At 47.5% G+C, this 22,158-nt stretch overlaps 1 protein-coding gene and 1 pseudogene across 1 annotated transcript in view; both read right to left on the bottom strand.

Moving 5' to 3' along the window:
• LOC8051506 (elongation factor-like GTPase 1) overlaps positions 1-22,158 on the bottom strand; it is a 117,023-nt gene that overhangs the window by 82,332 nt on the left and 12,533 nt on the right. The window contains exons 8-18 of the mRNA XM_042288830.1: positions 21,539-21,662; positions 20,900-20,979; positions 18,746-18,882; positions 15,646-15,765; positions 14,753-14,852; positions 12,040-12,194; positions 10,419-10,552; positions 9,432-9,573; positions 7,404-7,683; positions 1,482-1,611; positions 493-1,381 (exon numbers count right to left, since the gene is read on the bottom strand). Coding sequence (XP_042144764.1) covers positions 493-1,381; positions 1,482-1,611; positions 7,404-7,683; positions 9,432-9,573; positions 10,419-10,552; positions 12,040-12,194; positions 14,753-14,852; positions 15,646-15,765; positions 18,746-18,882; positions 20,900-20,979; positions 21,539-21,662 — 2,291 coding nt within the window. The remainder of the gene's footprint in view (positions 1-492; positions 1,382-1,481; positions 1,612-7,403; positions 7,684-9,431; positions 9,574-10,418; positions 10,553-12,039; positions 12,195-14,752; positions 14,853-15,645; positions 15,766-18,745; positions 18,883-20,899; positions 20,980-21,538; positions 21,663-22,158) is intronic.
• On the bottom strand, positions 3,351-4,281 carry LOC120842056 (annotated as a pseudogene).

Below are 22,158 nucleotides of genomic sequence, written 5' to 3'. Positions count from 1 at the left end.
AAAACCCCTGGCCTAGACAGTGCCCACAAAAGGTAGACGATTGGAAAAATCTTTCAGCCTTTGTGGCTTTCCAGGCGAGCAATCTGCTTTCCTTTCACAAGGGAATATGAAGCCCTCAACACAGTGTAACTTTAGGCGATAGCGACCTCGCGCTTATTACGAAACCATTCGCGCTGCTGCGCACATCGCTGCTTGTTCCGTTCCCGCTCTTCTTCCTCCAAAGAAATGTTGCCGCGATCTATGAGCGATGGCAGCAAGTAGATAACCAGCAAACACAACACTCTGGACAGCTACCGCCATCTATGAGCGACGGCGGCAACGAAAGTGTTGTGTCGGCCACTGGTGTCGACATTTGTTTGGTACCGGACACGATCCTGGGGAAACTAGCCCTTAACAACTCCGCTGTAAAAAAACTAAGCGTGCCGGCCCACCCTTTTTGTTTAAAAAACTGATTACAAAGACCAGGTGACAGAAAGACGTGACAGTACTCACGTAATGCGTCTGAAGTCGCTTGGATGCTGCAACTGTACATGGCACAGAGGAGTCTCTGTGGTTGTGCCTGGAAGGCCCTCCTACAGCCTTCCTTGACAGCAGAGATGATCTGTCCAGACAATGGACCATAAGTTCCAGGGTCCTCCACGCACAAGTCTAGAAGCCACTCATCCACCACAAAGGCCACACCCATCATGGGCTCCTGGCACAAAGGCCCTGCCAGAGTGGCCAACTGGAACCCACTGACAAAGCTGTTGTCAAAGTCAGCTAATGTCTTTCTACTGCTGCTCACACCATTGGTCGTCACTGGAAGCCCAGGATCGTTTTCTTGATGTGCAAGATCTTTAAACTGAGGTACACTGTCTTGCAGACTGTCTTCAACATGCTCATGATCCTCTGGAAGGTGAAGATGGCGACCACTCTTGTCGCCATCTTCAGACATCGTTACGGTAACTTCTGCAGGCAAGGGTCTTCGTTCTGCGCAGGGGGAATTCTTTTCTTGTGACACTGGTTGTTTGTGTTGGATGACGTCCTTGCCAAAAAGTGCTGGTTTTTGAAAACCGGGTACCCTGTTTAACAAGATGTTTGGACCGCACCGTCGTGGCCCCATTGACCAGATCTGGTTCACGGTTTCTTTTGGCCAGCCGGCTTCTGCAAAAGCTTCTACGAGAGCTTGCCGAAATTCAGAAATTGTTTTCTTTAATGTCTCTGGAAGCTCCTGGTTTCTGGAAGACAATGCCTGATCATAGTCTCGGATCAGAGAGCCATGTTTTTCGAGGAGCTCGGTCACATCTTGAGGCAGCGGTTCGGCTCTCAACTTGATGGTGACTTGACGGTTTGCTGTGTGCACAGTTACCGTACCGTCCGCGTCAATGTCTTCATCTGTTTCCTGTTGAAATAGGACATCTGTTTGCTTATCCGAATAACTTTAGTAATAGGATAAAAAAAAAGCATTCTAGGCATGAATCAATCTGACGAAAATGACCAACCTTTGAAGATTTCTGGAGCAAGTTCTTATCCTCTATGACTTCATTGACCATATCCACCTTTGGCGGTTCCACGATAGTTTCTCGGAAGGGGACGATGGGATCCGAGACGTTGATTTCAACCTTGGCAAACCTTTGAATGTGATCAAGAATCAATATGTCAGTCGCATCGACTGGGGCATGACAAAAAAGTTTCTTAGTAAGGTGCGAATATTTGAGTTTTCAAAAGTAGTTTAAAATATTACGCTGCTCAATATTCACTTTGAAATAAACTGCGATATTCATACTTTTCGAAGTGTTGATCACAGCGGGTCAGCCTCGTTGAGTTCGCTTCTCACCAATCACCTGTGCACTGCGGGGAAGCAACACCCGCAGAGCTCGCGGGTATTGCTTAGCCGCAGTGCACCTGTGCTTGAGGAGAAGCGCACTCAACGAGGCTAACCCGCCGCGATTATGCAAAAGAACGTTGAGGCAGTGATGTCTTGACAACCCGCACTCCACATTTGTGCTTGTTTTTTTTTGTTGTTTTTTTTGTCAAATTTGAAGTTAAAGAAATAATTAGAGGTGTGCGAATATCAAAATATTTCGAAGCGAATCGAATCGAATAGTAAAGGTTACGAATCGAATCGAATCGAATATTTTCGAATACGAATATTTTTTATTTGATGTGAATCAACCAAGGATACTCTATCAAAAACGAACTGGGAATTCTTTTTCAGCAAACGTAATTACAAAAAGGTTAACTTTATTATGGCAATAAAAAAAATGTCACACATGTGACTGATAAAAAGACAGATAAAGTAATACTAGTAAAACACGATTCAGAGTATGAAGTTACAGAATGTTGTCATGAAGAAATGTAAGTTGTTCCACATGTTCTGGGAGCAGTGATGCTCTTCTGCTGGTCACAATTCCCCCAGACACTGAAAACAGGCGCTCGCTAGACACACTTGTGGCTGGTATGGCTAGGTACCTTCTTGCAAGTCGAGCCAACAGGGGGTATCTTGTGGCACCCTTCTCACACCACCACTTGCAAGGATCCTCTTCCCGGGCCAGGACGTCTTCATGCAAGTAGCTCGCAACCTCTTCTTCAGCTTGTGTCATTGAATGCTGCTTTTGTTTAATGAGGCTGTCGAAGTTTTGCCACAGCGCTGACCTGGACGGAACTTCAGGGGCCGCTGTCTCCGAGGACACCCCTGCGCTTCTTTGTGTCTCAGGGATTTTTTGCGCTTCCTCAACTCCCAGGTTCTTCAGCCAGTTCCCCATCGACCTGTCCTCTTCGTAGACCACTGCCTTGAACCTTGGGTCTAGGAGCATTGCCAAGCTGGCTACTTGGTCAAATTTGTAGTCAGGAAATCTTGTCTTGAGGCACTTGGCCAGGTTAGATGAGAACGAGGAAGTTATGGTCTGCTGGCTGATGGAGCATATTGCATGCAAGGATGCAATACAAGATGGGTATTTGGGCTGACAAGGTTGGGTAGCTGTCAGCTCCAGCATTGGTCGTTGCTTCTTCTAGTGGCTTCAGAGTAGCAACGTAATCACTCATTTCCTTCCATTCTGTTCCGGTAAAGCCTTCAATTGACCCCGCTTCAGATGCAAGGTCAACGGTTACTGCTTCTCTTAACTCTAAAAGCCTGGACAGCATTGCACATTCACTATTCCACCTTGTTTCAATGTCCTGAACAACATGCAGGGGGGATCTGCCTATTTTCTTTTGGTAGCAGTTGAGCCTTTCCTGAGCTTTTGGGCTATGTTTATAGTGCCCAACAATGCCTCTTGCTTTTTTACAAAGTACAGAAAGTCCTGGAGTCATCTCTTTCGCGTCGCTGATGACTAGTTGTAAGGTATAAGCAAAACAAGTTCTTTCACACCAAGGAAGTGCATGAGTGGCTGCTCTGATGTTGCGAGCGTTGTCAGTCACCACGTAAAAAGGGCAAACGTCCTTGGGAATGTCCCAGTCTGTGACAAGCTTATCAAGAATTGAGGCAATTCTAGCTGATGTGTGCTTGCCTGGGAAGTGACAGGTGCTCAAGTTGTAGCGAGTGAGCTTGAACTGCGAGTCCAGGAAGTGGCAGGTCAGGCTGATGTAGCTTTCGTTCGCTCTGGACGTCCACATGTCAGAGGTGAAGGAGAGAGACTCCATGCCACTCTCGAACGCATTCTGTAGTTCAAGTCGAACCTTCTTTCTAGTGTCGTCGTACAACTTCGGCACTAACGTGCGCGACAGCGTTGTTCTCGATGGTGGCAGGTAACCTGGGACTGCCTCCTTTAATAAATCCCGGAATCCCCGGTCTTGCACAATCGTGTACGGTTGCAGGTCGAGCGCAACCATCTTGGCAATCTTCAGGTCCAAAGCCTCCCGTTTCGCTTGCGGCAGTGCCGTTTTTCTCAACACATCAGCAATGCTTGGCTGATTAGCAGGCTTGACTTTAGCAGCTGCTTGAAACTCCGCATACTGATTGGCGTGCCGTTTCAAATGGTTCACGAGAGTAGTGGTCGTGCCTGATGGGGTTCGCAGTGAGCTTTCGCAAAGGTTGCAGACAGCTTCACCCTGGCAAACTTTTCGGAAATGGGTCCATACGGGACTTCTTGTGCTGGCAGGAGGTTGTGTACTCCGCCGTGGTTGTTGAGTTCCTGACGATTTCTGTCGTGGCTCCATCAAGCTCAAGCACCAGCAGACACAGACGAGCGCAACCACGTGAACGTAAAGCATGGCACACGACACGAGGGATGAAAACGTGCGCCTCGCGGCCACCACAGCCTCCTGCAGAACTAACCTTGCGCAATATATTTTCGTGTGCAATAGTTGTGCCGAGAGAGGGCGCCACGAAGAAGCTATAAAGCTATTTTTCGGCTGAGGCAGCTGAGGGAGCAAGTCTCACTTTGAGCGGTGAAAACGGGTAGAAATAAAATGAATACTGGAAAACTGATTAATCAGAAAATCAAGCTGAAAATAACTCGAGTGGCATGATCCATCATGGCAACGACGGTAACAACTGTACAAATTATCCCCGAAAGTAAGCCGTAATCCATATCCAAATTCATAGCACTTTGGCCCCTTGGCCCTGTAGGCCAGTGGGCCAGTCGTTCAGTTGTGAGTGCACGTGAGTGTGTGGCTGTAGTCCGTGGCGTTAGAGCTCACGACGATGTACGTGCCCTTGCAAATCGTAGCCCTTTATCAAATTTATCGCAGCGATGGCTCCGTACATGTTTGCGCCACTACCACTGGGCCATCTCCGCAATCCAGATATCGCAGAAAGCGAAGGTCAGATCGCGCTACCGCGTGCATATAATTTCCACTTCCATTGCTTCGTACAAGAAATAACACCAAAAAAAGGCACTTAGGTTGGCTTTTGGGGTTTGCCAAGTTCGAAACTATACTGCGCAGCCCAAAAACAAACTGGGAACGTGACCGCGATTTGGGACTTACCAGCGAGTTTCGAGTTATTCGTAGTTTTCGAATATTCGAAGAACTCGAATACTTCGAACAGTAAAAGTGCGAAGCGAATCGAATCGAATAGCGGGCACTATTCGTGAAGTATTCGAAGTTTCGAATATTCGCACACCCCTAGAAATAATATTTGCATATAGCAAAAAATTTATAAATTCCTTCATTTAGGGTTAGCTGCAACAAATTCGTCGTTTACATGCCACAGTTCATAAATATAGTAGTTATATTAAACTTAACTGAGCTTAAAAGTGGACAAGCAGATTGCTGGGAGCAATCATCAAGACTTCAGCTCAATTTTAGTTTAATCCTGGTGCACGGTAGTGAAAGGCTTGGAGGAACTATTCAATATTTAATTAAAAAATATTCGACCAAAACCACCATTCATTTCTAATTCGCTTTGTACTTAAAATCTATTATTTGCGCACATGCCATTTTAATCAGATCTTGGCGGCAAATGCATGAATTGCATCTCATTGATGTGCTAGCATCCTACCGTCATATCATAAGAGATAGCCCACCTAAAATCAATAGCAAATCGGACGAAAATAATGGGTAAAGCGCGAAACACATGTACGACGGAACCGTCCGAACCGACATCCGATCAGGCAATACGATGGTCAGAGGCAAGGGTTTTCAACGCTCTCTGGTGCTTGAAAACCCTCTCCCCCAAGGTCATTCCGGCAGTCCGCATGTCGGATCGGACAGTTTCGTCGTACATGTGTTTCGCGCTTAAGCTAACTTTCGGTGTGCTATAAAAAAAAGGTTTAAAGAAATGCTAGCTCTAGTTTTTGTAACCCTCGAAACTTGTGATCGCAGGAAGGAGCGATGAACCAAAGATGACTGTTCTTCACAGTCAGCAATGTTCGCTCATCTTCCGCCGTGGTTAAGTATATAACACTATTTTTTCGAAGGTCACCATTGGCCAAGGTTCTGAAATTACTAAAAGTGGGCTACCGTTTGGTGTTCAGCAAAAAATAGCAAATCATGCCAAAAATAGGGGGTGGGCTATCTTTCGGGGGTGGGGCATCTCCCCGGATATTATGGTATACTGCCTACACATCAGTGTGTCTGCAATGGTGCCAGTGAGCTGTTCTCTCACTGTAAGTTGTCATCAAAGAATGCCACACGGCCGAGCACCACTCAAACACAGACGTGGTGCAATGCGGTGAGCGTACACCAGCCACTCGCTCGAGTCTTAACCAACATTATTAGATCAACTCGGTTGCGGAACTGTCCACAAATGCTGGTACTTCGCACAGTACTCCCTCTCCCTCCCAAAAGGTTTGCCACCCGTCAGTGGAAGTACCGTGGGTTTGGAGATGGCTGCAACGGCAACTCGAATGAACACACGGGTTTTGGAACATCACAAACTAGATAACTTTTCAGTGTAGCTTCTCAAGAAAAAAGTTAAAAAATAAACAAAAACATTTAAGACTGCTCACGTGTAGGAATGTGAAAGCATTCCTACATGCAGCGCATTCCTACCAGGAGCGCACCACGTCTTTCCTTTTAACACAGCACTCCGGCGATGACATCACGCTCCCCCACTGCTCAGGCGCGGTGCCCTGCCAGCTCCACGGCTTCCAAGACGATGCATCTGTTTTGCTGTGTTTTTCTTTTAGTTTTATTCCTGCGGCAGGTCCGCTTCAAAATTGAGTGCCCTGTCAACTTCCGTGACGAAGTGTCTGCGTTGCTGTGCTTTTGGCCAATAACAATTGAAGTGCCGTTTTTGTTCCTACAGACCATGGCTACAGACGACGCTGGCTTCGCTCCATGAGACAGTTAACGCTTTCGCATTAATAGGTTTGAATCGGTCTCTAGACGATGCTTTGAACGATGGATGACTGTACAGAGCCTAGATTTAAGAGAGGGAGCAACTCGCATCGTAGAAAGAATCTGCAATATAACGGCGGATGCCTCCTGCGCGGATTGGTCGCAAGTGCGCAAACGTCACATTGTCGCGCGGTGAGCGCGACAATGTGACGAGGAATGAGAGCAGAGAGGTGGAGACTATTTCAGACGATCGACATATCCGTCACCTCCTCGCAGCTTTTAATGCAAGTGCAACTTATGAACTAGTATGTGCTCCCCGATCGCGCAGTTGAAAACACCATCAAACTAAGGCACATTTCATGGCGGCCCTGGGGGGAGGGTTCACTTCTCCCAGCGAGTTTTGCAACTGTAGTCATTCACGAGGTGAGAACGGAAGGGAGGAGCTTTTGTTGTTTCTCCTCCAGCGTCAGCTTGTTACATTTGACAATGCTTTGGCATTGCTTGCACCTCGAGTGCACGTGTGCAGCCAGACACGAAGCGCGGGATGGAGGCCATTCTCACTCCCTCAGGGACAATAGGTGACGCCTCAAACGACGGACGGCAGCCTTGAGGAGCGGGGTTCGCTTTTTCGCAGGAGTTTTGCAACCAAGTCGATCTAGTAACGTCGGCCCTCGCCGAGGGTGCGGAAAAGCGCCGGTCACCTTTGAACGAGATCCGTAACGCAGCGCTCCAGGTGCACCTCCCCGGCCGTGAGGAGCACGTGCTCCCCGCTCTCCTGGAGGAGCACCTGCACGCAGGGGTCCGCCTGGTGGAGCAGCCTGAGTCCCCGCACCAGGGCCCCGAGGTCCCCCAGGCGCCGGGGCTCCAGGGCCACCCGCAGGATCGGCGTCACAAGGCACCGCTGCTCCACGAACGACGGGCAGGCGCCGGACGTGGACAGCGTCCCCGTGCGGGCGACGTGCTCCTCCAGGCCGCCGATGCCTGGACACGTGCCCAGAGGGACGACGGGGTCACGAAAACTGCTAAGCTTCGGGAAAAGGGTGAGGAGCACTGCTACGGTGCCCCGGGGTGCGTCTCTGACTGGCGTGTTTGTCGTCCCATTCCAGCCCTACGTTGAAAGCGGTCCCGGAGCGGCAACGAACGACATCACAGCAGGCGGCATGTCACGCCGGTCGGAGATGTGCTCCAGGTACTATAGCGCTATGAAGGGGAGTCGCGTCTCGGCTAAATGATTAGCACTAGCTTAGGAATTTAGCCAGTTAGCGTAAATGGCTCCATTCCATTAGCTAGTAAGCTTGTTTTACTGCACTGGCTCGCAGCAAACGTGTTAGCTTGGGGTCTGTAAGGTGCACCGTGGGGCGCAGTGATTACGGGACCATATGCCGCCGTACTTTGTTTCGACTTGCGACGAACCGCAGAAACCATCCCGGCCAATCCGGTGCCGTCACTGTATAGCGTCATTACCCGCGTGTCGCTGTGCCGCTCCCCAAGATCACGCAACACTCGTGCGCCATTGGATTGGCGTAGCTTGCAGCGTCCTCCGTGGTCCACCGCAAGGCGAAATGGAGTGTACAACGCCCGTCTGCAGTCGACTCTCGGTAATTCAAAGTCACTCGATTTGAAATTTTGTTTTGTTCGATGAAGAGGCACGGACACGGCAATTATGCATACAAATCTATGGAAAAAAAAATGTGCGATTATTCCAAGTTTATTCTCTAAAACCAATTAATTTAAAGGATATATATTTTTTTGTGCTGGAGAAATCTGGCAATGTTGGGACCACAAAAAAGCCTCGCTATTATGCCGACCAAGCTTAAACCGCACCCGCGTAAGCTCTGTCTGCCATGCGCACGATAGAGCGAAAAAGGGAATGGGTGTGGCACGCAAACAAGCCGCCAAGTGGCCAAGTCAATTAAGCATTTAAGTCAAGCCAAGCCAGCCTGGTTGTGGGCGCGCGCATTGTGGTGTCATTCCCGCGGGAGTTACGGAAGCGAGCACAGTCACGTGGTGCGTACGGCCAACGAAGCTTGGTTCGAGGCATTACTCAGTCCTACGAGATGTTTTGTTCATCGTATGCACTGATCTCAATGAACGTTCCGTGGTCTGTAGTTCGCTTTCGGACAGTGACGTCATGCAGCTGGTTAGGCCTAGGAACGACCGCATCGTTTTTCGTGCCGAGCGGCCGAGCACCGCTGATACAGAAAACGCCGCGTCTAAGTAACAACATTTCTGATGAGATCACCGCTGGCCGGGCCCTGCAATCCCTAGTACTAAACTATATTTCGGTGTTTTTGAAAAAATAACAAATTACGCCAAAAATATGTTTTTTTTTTTTCATCTATCTATTAGGGGTGGGGCATCTGTGGGAATATTAAGGTAGTTAATACCGCGCGTCTGTGTTAGCTGAGGCAAGCGGAAACCTATCTTATTTCGGTGAGTACCAAACGAAAAAACAAATGGTTTGAGTGTGTTTCCTTTTAGTTCGAAGTATATTCGATTCGAAGTGTCTTGCCGTCCCCGCAAGCTTCGAATCGAGAGTAGATTGTGCATCCGTGCCAACAAGAGCAATGACTGCTGCCAGACGCTTCTGTTTTCCCACAACAGTGCGGCGAAATTTCGAGAGCGAGACTGGTGTTCCGTAATTGATTCTGTCACTCGTCGACAAGCTCGGAAAACGTGGCTTTTTTTATCCCCAGAAACTTTTGGGAAATCGTTTGCGCATAGCTCACCCAGGATGTTTCCGGCGGGCACGCAGTCGAGCTCCTCCAGCTCCTTGCCCATGAGCAGGTACAGTCTGTCCACCGTGACGACGGTGACGTGCTCCTGGGCGCCCAGGTCCTTCAGCTTGCGCTCAGGGTCCACCCGACACCCCTGCAGAGGGAGACGTCACGGGTGGTTTGTCTCACCCGGTGGAAGAAAGATGCCCTAACAAGCCGCCAACTAAGGTTTTCCATTTTCGGTTCTCCGTTTCTTTCAAAATATGAGAACCTACCTCCGAATAACCAGGACTCGCGAGTGATATAACACAAAACAGAAGCTCTTATCCCCGCAATGCTTCGAGACGTCGCTTCTGGCTCCTTCTCGCTTCTTTCTCCGAACAGAAGTTGCGACTTCAAGCGTCGTCCCGGACGCGAGCTTCTATTGTGCATCATTATCCAAAACTATGACCTACGTTATTGAAGTTTTTGGCGCATAATCCTTTATGGGGTTGGGTTCTACGAGAAAAAGTGACCTGTCACGCTCGATTGACGCATAGATAGGTCAAGATGCCACGCGACACCCTAACGTCATGTGACGTCGCATGGTGTCACAGTCGCGTAACATCACACACGCACTAGGCGAACGTGTTCACATGTGGGAGAGCGTGCAGGAGACAGGAAGGAAGGGAACGAGCGCAAACTTCGGGAGAAACCAAGAAATGTTTGGGGTGTGTGCGTCACCACGAGTCGCAAATATATTGCTTTCCACTCTCGCCGGCGTGCAAGCTTTGGCGGGGCCTTCCTGCAGAAACACCACGCGCAACGATGTTCCTGCCATCAAAATGCGCACCGATTTCCTTTGCGCAAAATCGTTGCAAAGGAACGCACGATACATTCCGTGTCGCCGCTGCCTTTGCCGCAAAAGCGAATGAAAGGGGCAAATTTGTAAACCTTAGTATATATCGCAATATTATTTTTCCTCTGCAAGTCGTACGAACAACGAAGTCCTACGCTCACCTGTTCGAGAAAGCGAGCGGGGTCGTGCCGGGGTCCGAGGACGTAGACCTGCTGGCCCTTCCGCAGCGTGCCACTGAACACCCGTGCAAACGCCACGAAAGACTCCTCCACCTTGTCTTCTTCTGTGTCACCACCTAGCACAAAGTGACAACTCGCTGCAGTCTCAAAGTGGAGCTCTGCCATCGTTCCAAACATTTTTAACGCAACAAGTTCCTCGTTCGGCACCGAAAGATCGTGCTGGGAGCATGACTCAATTTTGCCGAAAACTAGATGCCGTATTTTCTGGTCTATAAGGCACATCTTTGCATGAATTGCACTACTTTGTATGGTTGGCACGGTAGAGTTGCATTGATAGGCTTGGATACCTTGGTGTATTGCGACGGCGGTATATGCACAAGCGGCAGCCAGCTTCAAATAATTTCGCCATCAAATCAAATGAGAAATAAAACCTTCGCGAAAAACGTGGACTGTTAAAGGGGCCCGTGCAACAATATCTGAACGTCGGTCAAAGAATTGCGGGAGTTGCTCCCCGTCACGTCTGAAGTAAAGAACTGAAAGTCGATTTTGCCTGCCCGCGTTAGTTCTTTTTTACGAAAATTCTCAAGCAACTGAAAGTTTAGGGTGCCTCCCAACCACTGTCAACTCTTACACAGTCTTCGAGTCACGTGTGCAGTGATGCGTAGCCGGTGCACTGAGGAGACAGAGCGTCCGGTTGGATTTTCTTTCAGAGCCTTTTGGGTGTGCTGCCTCTGCTTGCAATTCACACGGCAAACTTTGAAGGTTGGTCTCAGCAATGTGAAGAGGGGGAGAGAGAGGGGGAGGGCACAAAGCGCTTGCCTTGCTGTTAGGAAGTCGGACTCATGTAGTAGCGACGGGTTGAGACTCAAGAGTAATGGTTTTGCTCACCTTGGGCAGATGGCGTCACTAAATCTGAATAGAGTACAATCTTGCCGACGATACAAAGCTTTTGATGCATTTACTCATGTTGAAACAATGATAATGATAAAAGATAGCATTAGATTGAGCACATAATAGCACATCTCGCTAACTTATTACAATGCACCCAGGCTGGTGCCATGCCTCAGTTCCCATGACCACCACTCGCGGCTGCAAATGACAAATATTCCCGTTTTTTGCTTCGCTATTACGCACCAGAATCACAATATTTCAAAAGGAGGAGGCAGTTTCTCCATCTCCATCTAAAAAAAACTGCACATTTGTTTGAAGCTAAAATTGTTGCATTGCCTCTTTAAAAGTCAGTACTTACATAAAGAAACCTGCACCTCACACCATTGTACAAAACACACCGACAGAAGTTTGGGAAAGGAACCGCGACTTATGCACTGGAAAATACGGTAATTACATTTTCTTTTTTTAAACTCGGATGCTTCAAAAGTTGACGTCGATCAGATCGACAACCTGGCAGCTGCAATATGACGAGAAGGAAACGTAATATAAATGTTGGACCAGGTAATTTACTAAACGATGCCAATGTGTTTGCGTGACTGTCGCTTAAGCCTGTTTAGACAATGTTAGAGCAGGGAGGTGTAATTCCAGGAAAGAAATCTGAGTCCCTGTTTGTAGTTGCCTCAGCATATCTGATGTGAGACCTTCCACTAACCGTTGCTGCTGCCATTTTCCTGCAGGCCGTTATCTCGGACTTCGTTAGGTTGTGGCTCGGCAGATGATGCCTGCTGGACTGCCATCCGCTGAGCGTGCCTCAACCGTGCCTCCTCTCTCCGCTTTGCAATTTCTTCCGGGCTCAGCAGCTTGGGCCTACAGTACGAAAAAAAACTTGTCATTGAGGCATGGGATCTTGTAGTTTAAGCTAATGCAACTAACAGTTCAGTTCATAGCAGACAGGCTTTTGAGGAAAGGATCTCTGGGGAACGCTTACTTTGAACAAAAACTCATCTGCGGAGAGCAAGTCGTCTGCTTCTTGCGCAGGAGTTGGGCGAAGTCAGAACGACGTCGAGCTCTGGTTGGCTTCAACTGAAAGGATAGTGGTTTGACCTCTATTCTAGATGCCTTGAGGTCTACTCACTATTCTTTTCAATCAGCCAATAAAAGCTTGGCGTTCTGACATCATCGCAACCTTCGTGCAAGAAGCAGACAAACTTGCACTCCGCTTAGTCCGTAACAGGTGAAGGGTTCAGGGGAAGCTCCTCAAACGTCTGTGTACACAGAGGGGGTGACCTTGTCTACAACATTCACCCTGCTTAAAGGGATAGGGAAACGAAATTCCAGCGCTCATTTTCTAGCTTGAATGTGTTGCATGTTGCAGCCTAACCTCAAAAACACCAGTCTTTCGTTGAAAGGCACAAGAAAACTAATTTTAAAGCTAAATAAACAATCTTTCAATGTGCACCTGGTGGATGCGTGCGGAGCCTATTTGGCAGGTTAATCTAGCAATGTTGGGGAACTTGCTACGTAGTCATGACGTAGCAGATTCCTTCGGAGCAGCGCCCCTCTTTGGCATTCCAACATTTTCCCCCTTAGCTTTCCTCCTCAACTCACAAGTCGCGCAATGTACCAAACGGTCCAAGAAGACGAAAAGGAAAGACTCCCTGCTTCCTCGGACCCTCGTTCGTGCAACCGGACACAGCCATTCTCCCCCTAGAAGATTAGCCCATCGCTCAAAACTCAAATAAAAAGCTGCTTTCCCCACCCCGTTCAGCCCTAAGCTGACAGTGTTGTGGAAGCTACGTGCTCCTTAGGCCAGCCACACGCTCGTCACCCCACGAGTATTTTGAACGGATCGGTTGTAACGCGCCGACGCTATTGACACCACCACAACGCTGACAACGCCACCAAGGGCAAAGCTCAAAACTATGCCTGCCTTGCTATGTCATGAATGCGGGGAATCTTGTCTTTCTGTTTTTGTTTGCACCGGACATCCCATGACGCATCGCGCTCTCCGTTCGCTTCTCTTTGAGCGCTCGCTCGAGTGCACCGTTTGGAACGAAAAATATAGCCAATCGTTCAAAATACCAACATGCGATTATCATTTACGGTTATTATCCGTCATCCTTGACTCATTTCCAAACAAAATTTGAATATTTCAGTTTTTGTTTCCTTACCCCTTAAAGTGGAAAGAGGTGGGAGGAATTTCCCCTGAATTCTTAACATGTTGCCGACTATAAGTATTTTTTTGAATCTCGTTCAAGCACGAGCACTTGTTCAAGCCTCAAGGTCAAGCGCCGTGTCTTCTCCAACATTGCACGGAATTCTTGAGATGAAGCGTAGATGACTTCATTTCTAAAGAGAAACAGTGAGCCGAGCCCACGGTGTAGGATATATATAGGTGTGGTTGCTTGGTTGGCTGATTGTGGTTTTACGGCACAAGGACTGCTGAGACCAAGATGCTCCAATTGTATGAACTAATTATAGGAGCAAGGGTTGGGAAGAAGAAAGAACCGTAGTAGCTGGTAATGTGCTAAAACTACGAACATGAAATGTGTATAAGTGTATACCATGATAGACATGGGCTCGAAGTATGAATTAAAATTAGTCGGTGCACAAGGCCGATATCATTAAGAAAAATAAACATGCAAGTGTGTGGAGTCAGCAGCACATCGCCAAGTAAAGTGACTAAGTAAAGTAGAGCATGTTCTTAGCGTATTTGCAAAAAAATTCTTAAAGCATTCTTGGTCATACTCGGAGCACTCATGGAGGATGTGCGAGATGGTTAAAGGGGCGTCACAGCGCTCACACTATGGGGCATCCTCTCCACAGAAGAGGTGCACGTGGGTGAGACGCACATGAACAATGAGTAGCCGGCACCATATGTAGGTGTGGGAACGGAGCACGGCAAAAGCTGTGACACGATCGACCAGATAAAGTCCCATTGGCGAGCACCTGAGTAGCCTATTCCGACGGCATCTCCACCAGCCAGATGGCACAACTAAAAAAAAAAAAGGAAACAAACAAAAATAAAAAAGAGTGGCTGCATCCATGGCAGCTCTGTGCGTGTTTTTTCCGCTCGGCGCACCTGCTCCAACCTCGAAGGATGCTGGCTTGAACACCGCGCCAGAGATCGCTCTACTTCAATGCGTTCATTGAAGTGTTCTTGCCGGCGTTAAGGCATGAAACTAGGGTCAATGGCGAAGCTGTGTCTAAGCAACATGAGTAGCGCAAGCGCTAAGTCCGACGTGACGCGGAATACCCCGAAAACAACTTTAAAAACAAGCATGTCTCCCATAGAGAAGCATGAAAAAGTTGGCCCGCAACAGCCTGCCAGTGGCCGATTATTGAAAAGAAATTTGGTGGTGCCGCTTGCAACCGAGGCGAGAAGAGGACTTCATCTGGCAGCCGCGATGCGCGCCCCAGATTACCTCATTCTGTTTTCAGGCAGCAATTGAGATTCTACGGCCACCATCTTGGAGATGCAGACGATCACTGGAGCCTCCTGGTCTGGCGAGCACTTGAGGAACGCTTGTCAAGTGAGAAAGAAGAACAGCCTTGAAGCAAGAAGTTTGCGAACTCAAGCACCGATTTCTCAAAATAAAGTTCTTAATTTCACTCAAACGTGGTAAATAAAAGTGTTACACTTGACACAGGGTCAGCCGCTCCAACACAACAAAGTTGTGACTACTACAGCGCTTTCTTCGCCTTTTCTATATTTAAACACCTATAGCATCAGAGCAGCCCTAGCATGGCACAAAGACAAAAGTAGAATGACCCGGAAAGAACCTAAGCACATACAGACTTGCAAAAAATCATTTTTTTATGTGCACAAGTTTTAGGACCCAAAAACCTACACTCGAATATTACCACCTTTGACATGTGGCAACGCCCCGATTAGACCACCAGTCGCGAAATGTTGCCCATCCACTTTCTGTAGACAGAACTTCAATTTCCTACAAAAAACGCCGAATCATCACCCATCCACAAAAATGTCTTGGGCGCATCCCACCCAGGTCAATATCACGTCGTTAAAGGTGAAGAGAATTTTAAACAGTCCACGAACAAAAAAGTTTACAGATAACAATATAGCCCCTCAGATGCAAACCTTAAAACCCGAATGAAACAACCGTACCGTCAAAACTAGCAGAAAAAAAACAAGCCCGAAAAATAATCTGGTTGGTACTGAAGTATGCCCCAGCGGCTTTGCACAAGTATCTGACAACATTTTGACGCACAATTCTTTCCACAGGGTTGATGCTGAGCACTGGAGCAATACAAACAATGTGTTTGGGATATTTTTTTCCCGTCTGTGGCTTCTCACCCTCTTTGAGTTGGCGTGTCTCGGCGGGCAGCGAGTCGAACCTGCGCGATGTCGGGCACATCAGGGCCTCCACCCGAGCCTCAGTCAGCTGCTCGGGACTCGGAATCAGGAACGTCATCTCTGCAGTCAAGCAGATTGGATCAGCACGGCAGTAAGGCTCAAACACAGTTGACAACTCACCCCTGAAGCAACATCAGCAACAGACAATAGAGAAAGCACAAAAATGCCCAATAAATAAGAACAAAAAAAAAAAAAAAAAGTCAGAGCCGTTTACAACTTTCTGTAATGCCGAATTAGAGTGCAGCTCTTGAGGAGGAGGAGGGAAGGGTACTGAGGGGAGGGTATACCTCTCCTCGTCCTCCTTCTCCTCCCCTCATTCTTCAATCTCCTCCGAGCAGGGGGGGGGGGGGGGTCACGTGACCTTGCGGTTACGCCGACAGTGACGCCATTCAAGCCGGAAACGGGCCCCTAAGAGCTGCGCTCTAAAACAGAACATTTGCTTCACTGAGCTTTCAAACTTCTCTCCTTGCTTTAGTGTTGTGTTATAGTAACCAAAGAGCAGTTGACACTAAAAATGCCGAAGTGGCAAAACTGTGCGGGTCAAATCTACGTAGATCACAAGTTCACTCCTGGACAAGCTCATTCGTTCCAACGAAATGTTTCTATGAAAGCTTTGGAACATGCTGGGGAAACTTTCTCCCTAAAGTTTTAAGGATATTTTGGAGAAACTTCATCCCCAAACTTTGGGAGACGTTTGAGGAAAAGGTATCCCCAAACTTTCGGGCAACTTTTGCCAAACTTTTTCTTCAACCTTCTCTAGAAACTCTGCTTCCCTCCTTCCCCAGCTTCCTGGAAACTTTTGGAAAAGTTTCCCCTCCCAAAAATGACTTTTCTGCAGTCAAGATAAAAGGAACGCTGGGACAGAGTAAGGAAAATGAACTTACAGTGGGTTTGTCAAGACGATTTTGAAAACACAAAATAACACATCAAGGGACGAAGAAAGACAGTACAGTTCTTTAAACTAGCAACCAACATTTAATGATGCCACCCTCAATAATATAATAAATTAATATATCTTTATAGCATGAAAAATTATACATCATTACAAAACAGGTCCTTTCCATCCCTGACCGCAAATCCCTCAGAAAAAGAAGAAAACCCGCCAAAAAAACAAAAAAAAAACAAGAAGCCTGGGAGAAAGAACTTGGTCTCTTCTAATTATATTGTGGATGCCTTCATTTCCAAACTGTCAGGCCTAAATTTTTCCAGAGACTACCTAGACCTTCCTCTTCATCTTCTCCCCTTCGGTCTATGCTGGATTTTCCAACAACATACAAAAATAACTGCTCTCCCTTTTTGCAGTTCTCAACCTAAAATGTTCAAGCATAGAGTCATTCGGTCCCTCTTTATCACTTCCTGTGCTAAGTCCTGTGACCACCTAGATGCGTGCAGAATAGCAACACAGCAGGAACGCCTCCTCAAGGGTGGGTAACCGACCAATCTTCTAACTCCCATCCTCATTCGTCTAATATTAGATTCCGGAAGCTCTCATTCTCCCAGAGGAGGCTTCACGTGTAGTTGCCATCCCTCATGTCCGTAACTCTGCTCACCGCTTGAAGGCCATCAAGACGCACTTTGATACTTCTGTTGTTTTCTTGTGCAAGATGCACCTCAAACAACTCAGCAAAAGGGTCAACAACAACAGTGCCTCGAAAGGTTGTTCCTTCCATCCAACATGCCAACTTGGTTGTCCCCTGCAGAGCAAGTGGTGCACTCCCTTCTCTGCGGAGATAAGTACATTGGACAGACTGGCAGATGCCTCAACACTCGCCTCAGGGAGCACTTCCTCGAAGTAACCCGAGCACGCAGTGACTTCCTTCACCCTACGGTGGAGCATAACTGCATTTCTTTGAACTGTGAGCCGCACTTCCATAGAGCCCGAGCGATCGGGAAACAAAAGGACGGAATCGGCAGAGAAGTAATTGAGTCCTGTCAGAGGGCCGGTGATGATTTGAACTTTGCCTTGCTTTCCGTCAGGTTATCCAAGACTGAAATAGAGTTTTGTGAGGCAACAGTTAAAGTAGTCAGCTCACTTCGAGATTCCATAATGCTCCTTTTTCGTTTCCCATTTGTTAACTCTCTTTCTTTTGTTATACCATATTTTCTGGACTATAGGCTGCGGACTGTACATGTTTAAAAGTTGAAATTTTACCCGGACTATCTAAAGATGTGGACTATACAAGGTTTTGTACTTTTCTGGATCACTCTCTGTGGCAAGACACGAAAGATTTTATGAGTACAACAGAGTATATATTAATAGTGATTTATGTATGATACAAGCTTCTTTGTGAAATAATAAAGCAGGCATTTGTCGAGGTGTGCTGTGTATGATAAAGTTTACTTTCGGATCAGGCACTAAGTGCAGACTGTGCACCGCATGCAGACTACCCAAGCAAAAACTTTCATTTCTGACCGCAAACTCATCCCTGCGGACTATACACCGGGTGCGGACTATAGCCCGGAAAATACGGTACTTCCTTTTCATTCTTTTTCCTTAACAGCAACATTACCTTAACAGTTCCTTAACAAACTTTTCTTTCACCCGGGTTTACTCTTTTTTCTTTTTTCTCCGAGGGTTTTCTTTTTTTGAGACACTAGGGATCAGGGAAAAGAAGAGCTAACACACTGAGGGTGGCACTATCAAATGTCGGTTGCTAGTTGAAGTACCTAACTGTATTGTCTGTCTTTGTCCCTACATAATCACAACTTTCACGGCCTAGGGGGCGCGCTAGTTCCTATCAAAATGACTGTCGTGTGGACGATCGCCGTAGAACAGCAGTACGAGATTTGGATCTGCGACGCGCAAGAAATCCTAATTTTGTGAAATACGAGCAATATAAGAGTCATACCTGACACCTTCAAGTCAAAAAGGGGTAAGCAAGTGCCTTCATTCGAAGGCCTAACATCCAGGAACTAGGGTGCGTGATTTTCACACCGCAGTACCACCATCGCTGAAAGTTGCGAACTTTATTCTTTCGTGTCTTTCAAAAGAGAGTAAGATTCAGTTACACCGTGTCCGCAAGGCTTCCCTCCCTCGTACCTAGGAAAGCGTCGGCGAGGGGCATCCACTGGGAACAGAGGGCCTGCACCTGGGCGCGGGGGTCCGTCTGACGGCCGCCACGACTCGACAGGGTCACTCCGAGCGTCCGCGTTATCTTCTCCACGGCCACGGGGTCCCTGCAGACGAATGCGTCAGGACGGTGGACGACAAAGGAAAAGAGAAGCGGTAATAAAATTGTGCCGCACGGGCCAACGCATCATGCTGTCGGATGCGGCGGCCTCGGCGGTATGAGTTCAGATCAAAGGTATGAGCGAAGGAGAGCGTTGCCGTTATTGCGGTGTCCCAACCCCTGGCTGCCGAAGCTCATGTGGTCCGTCGAGTTTGGAGAGCGACCAGCAGCTGAATATGCGTCTGCCGCATTCACTTCCACTGCTACGACGCAATCGGGCAAAAACGGAGAAAGCACATTCGAGAACGCGCTAAAGAAACCAACGGGAAACGCGTTTTGTGCTGTCCAATGCCGCCACAGTGGTGTCCCCCTGCTCGTCATTTTTGAGACATTGAATGGTTCACAGATGCCACCGTTTTATGGTGTTTCGTGAGCACCGACAAGCGTTGATCGGATAGGCGGCTCGTCATTTAGGTCTGGCTCTGGTTGACACGGTCATTTTGCTCCGCTCTGGGCCGTACTAACCGATGGGACAATCGGGAGCACCTTCTTCAACCTTTTTGTTGGGCAACGCTAATGTTACGTAATGATGTTCTGGTCTCCAACTTGTTAGTACTATTCACCCTCTCACGGTAGAAACTGAAAGCGCTCTAGTGAGGGTCTCCCGACTGAGTGACGCCACACGGCAGCCTGGGCTGCGCAGCGATACTTTTTAATGCGTTAACGTTAGCACCCTGGTACATGTGCCGACCTTGGACTGGTTTGGAGCGCGCACATATACAAAGTTTGTAATGTCGCCACGGGATGGCGCCACAACCCCATTGGCTGTGGAAACTAGCTAGGAAACACCTCCTGCAAGCGCCGACAGATGGCGGCGGGATGCAGGTTTCGAGAGGCTTGGCGATAGGATGCGTAGCAATGGAGGCCGCATTAGATCGCCTGATTATAGGGAGCAAAGCTGTGATGTAACACCTAGCAACTAAAGATCGCCGGCGACGTCCTCCGTCGCCAATTTCGGTGCCACGCAGTGGGGGACAGCGGCTGTTTCACCGGGGCTTGTGTTAACCTCACCCGGCTTCACCCTCCACTTTCACGCCACTTCGCAGCAAGTCTGCGGATGGCTCATTACAAAATATTATTACTAACTTTAGCCCTCCCATTCCTCACTGCACCTCAGTTCCTAGGTGTTACGCAAAACCGTCGCCCTCTATAACTAGACAATCCTGTGCGACCTACGTCTTTCATACACACGTTAAGTGACCTGATGTGCTTTTACTGGGTAGAAAAGGGGTTTCGGGAATGTTCATTGCACAGAAAAGTGCCGAGGGGCTGCTTCACCACGCTTTCTTATATATAAGTGCTGCCCGAAATGAATCAGCGTGGCGGCAGCAGTGATTTCGGCCTCTTTTTCTTTCGTTTTAATGAGAATTAAGTTGCTCAACAGACTGCTATATGTTGCATATAGCATAAAAGCATTTGGCACATTCAGTTGTGCAAAAGCATTCCGGTGAAATGGTACCTGGTCGGTAGACAGCGTGCATTCTTTTTCCAGTGACGGAATAATGATTTAAATGCACCCTCAAAAGACAAGTGGTAGCTTCAGGAAATCTGCTTCTCCTCTTAACCAAACAAAAGGTGCAGCTAGAAAATGGTTGTCAGAAGTGCCGCAAGAATGTTGGTGCCGATGACACGATCCGCTGTCTAAATGTGGCTAAGAGGACAAGCGAGCCATCGTTGTTGTTGGTCACTGATGTTTTCTCGCCCAGAAAGAGATGACCCACCTGTCTGATACCTCCCAGCAGCATTAAGAACGATTTGAGTGACTCAATAAATCCAGAATGCCTGTCAGACCGCAGCTACAAGATTCTTTACGCGTCTCCGACCCTCACCACACCTGCCGTTTTGGAAACTAGTGGCGCCACCTGTAAGCAGTTGGAGTTGCAGATGGCCTCCTGTTGCCGCTGGTCGGCCAAACTTATTTGGCGGATCCAGACGAAAAAAGAACACCGAGGATGCAAACATACCGTCTTGTGCAGATGGCATCGTACACCTCCCATAGGGTCTCCAGTACCAGCTGTGAAAACAGGGTCTTCTTGCACTTAGCCTGAGAACAAAGAGATAACAAACATGCATCATGAATGTCCCAAAATGATTATGGATATTTAGAAGCCAAAAGTTCAGGCAGGTTACTGCGCTAGTTCAGTCAAGGTTTTCTAATAATTTTTCAATTGCGATTAAATTTAAATAACACATAAGTTTACCTGGATGTGCTAAAACATAAATTTCAACAAAATTTCTCGAAACAAACCTCACTGCTTAATTATGCGCTTCAACTTTCTTCTCGGAGTAATTTGTACAGCTTCACAATCTCGTAGCAATTTTGAGCCATCCAGGTCCTGCATTTCTAGACTATTATATTATCATTCTGAAAACATGATGCATACACAATGGCTTTTAACAGTATTTTGCAACAAATTATATTTATGTTTCTTAAAATGCAAGTCGCAGAAAAGTGACCAAAGCCCGAGTGAAAACTGTACTGCAGTGACATGACAGATGTTAGCCTAAACTGACATGTGATAACTCATTAATCATGCCATGAAAACAAGTAATACCGTCATGACAGCAACCAGCATTTTCCGTCTTGAAGAGTACACACTTACCTGAGCTCCCCTGAGGATCCTCCTGGCCTTGACGTTGAGGTAAAAGTCCCCCCAAAGGGTCTTCTCCAAAACCTCCCTCTTCACTCCCAGCTTCTTGGAGTACAGCTCAGCAAAGTTGCTTGTACTGAGAAGGGGAGACGCAAGAGAGATTCGTGACACAGGAACCCCAACGAAACAGGGGCTTCAACGATGTTGATGCGAGTTCCTATGAATCTGACGCAAGCTCCTGTGGATTGTATGCAGTGTTGGGTAAAGTATATTTAAAAAGTACTCAAGTAATGTACAAAGTAAATGAGAGGTTATGTGCTTCAAGTAAAGTACCCAGAAAGTACCGGGCAGAATGTACAAAAGTAAAATACAGGGAGTTTCCGAGATACGAAAACCCTTTTTTTTTCTGCCCGTGTAAATAAACTACTATGCATAGCAGAAACCTTATACTCCATGAGAATGTGACGCTGCCAGTTGGGATAGAATTTGAAAGTCTGAAAACACGACGTTGCCTTGACCAAACGATAATTGAGGAAAACGAAATTTCTGTATGAGCAGATGCCCCCTAACCTAATATTATTAAAGTAAGAAATGACACTGTGGGGGCATGTAGCATTTATTTCAGTGAAAAA

The sequence above is a fragment of the Ixodes scapularis genome, unplaced genomic scaffold (assembly GCF_016920785.2).
Source record: "Ixodes scapularis isolate PalLabHiFi unplaced genomic scaffold, ASM1692078v2 PGA_scaffold11__112_contigs__length_91849675, whole genome shotgun sequence".
NCBI classification, from domain to species: Eukaryota; Metazoa; Arthropoda; class Arachnida; order Ixodida; family Ixodidae; genus Ixodes; species Ixodes scapularis.
Note: the sequence above shows the minus strand (reverse complement) of the source record. Positions and strands in the feature narration are given on the sequence as shown.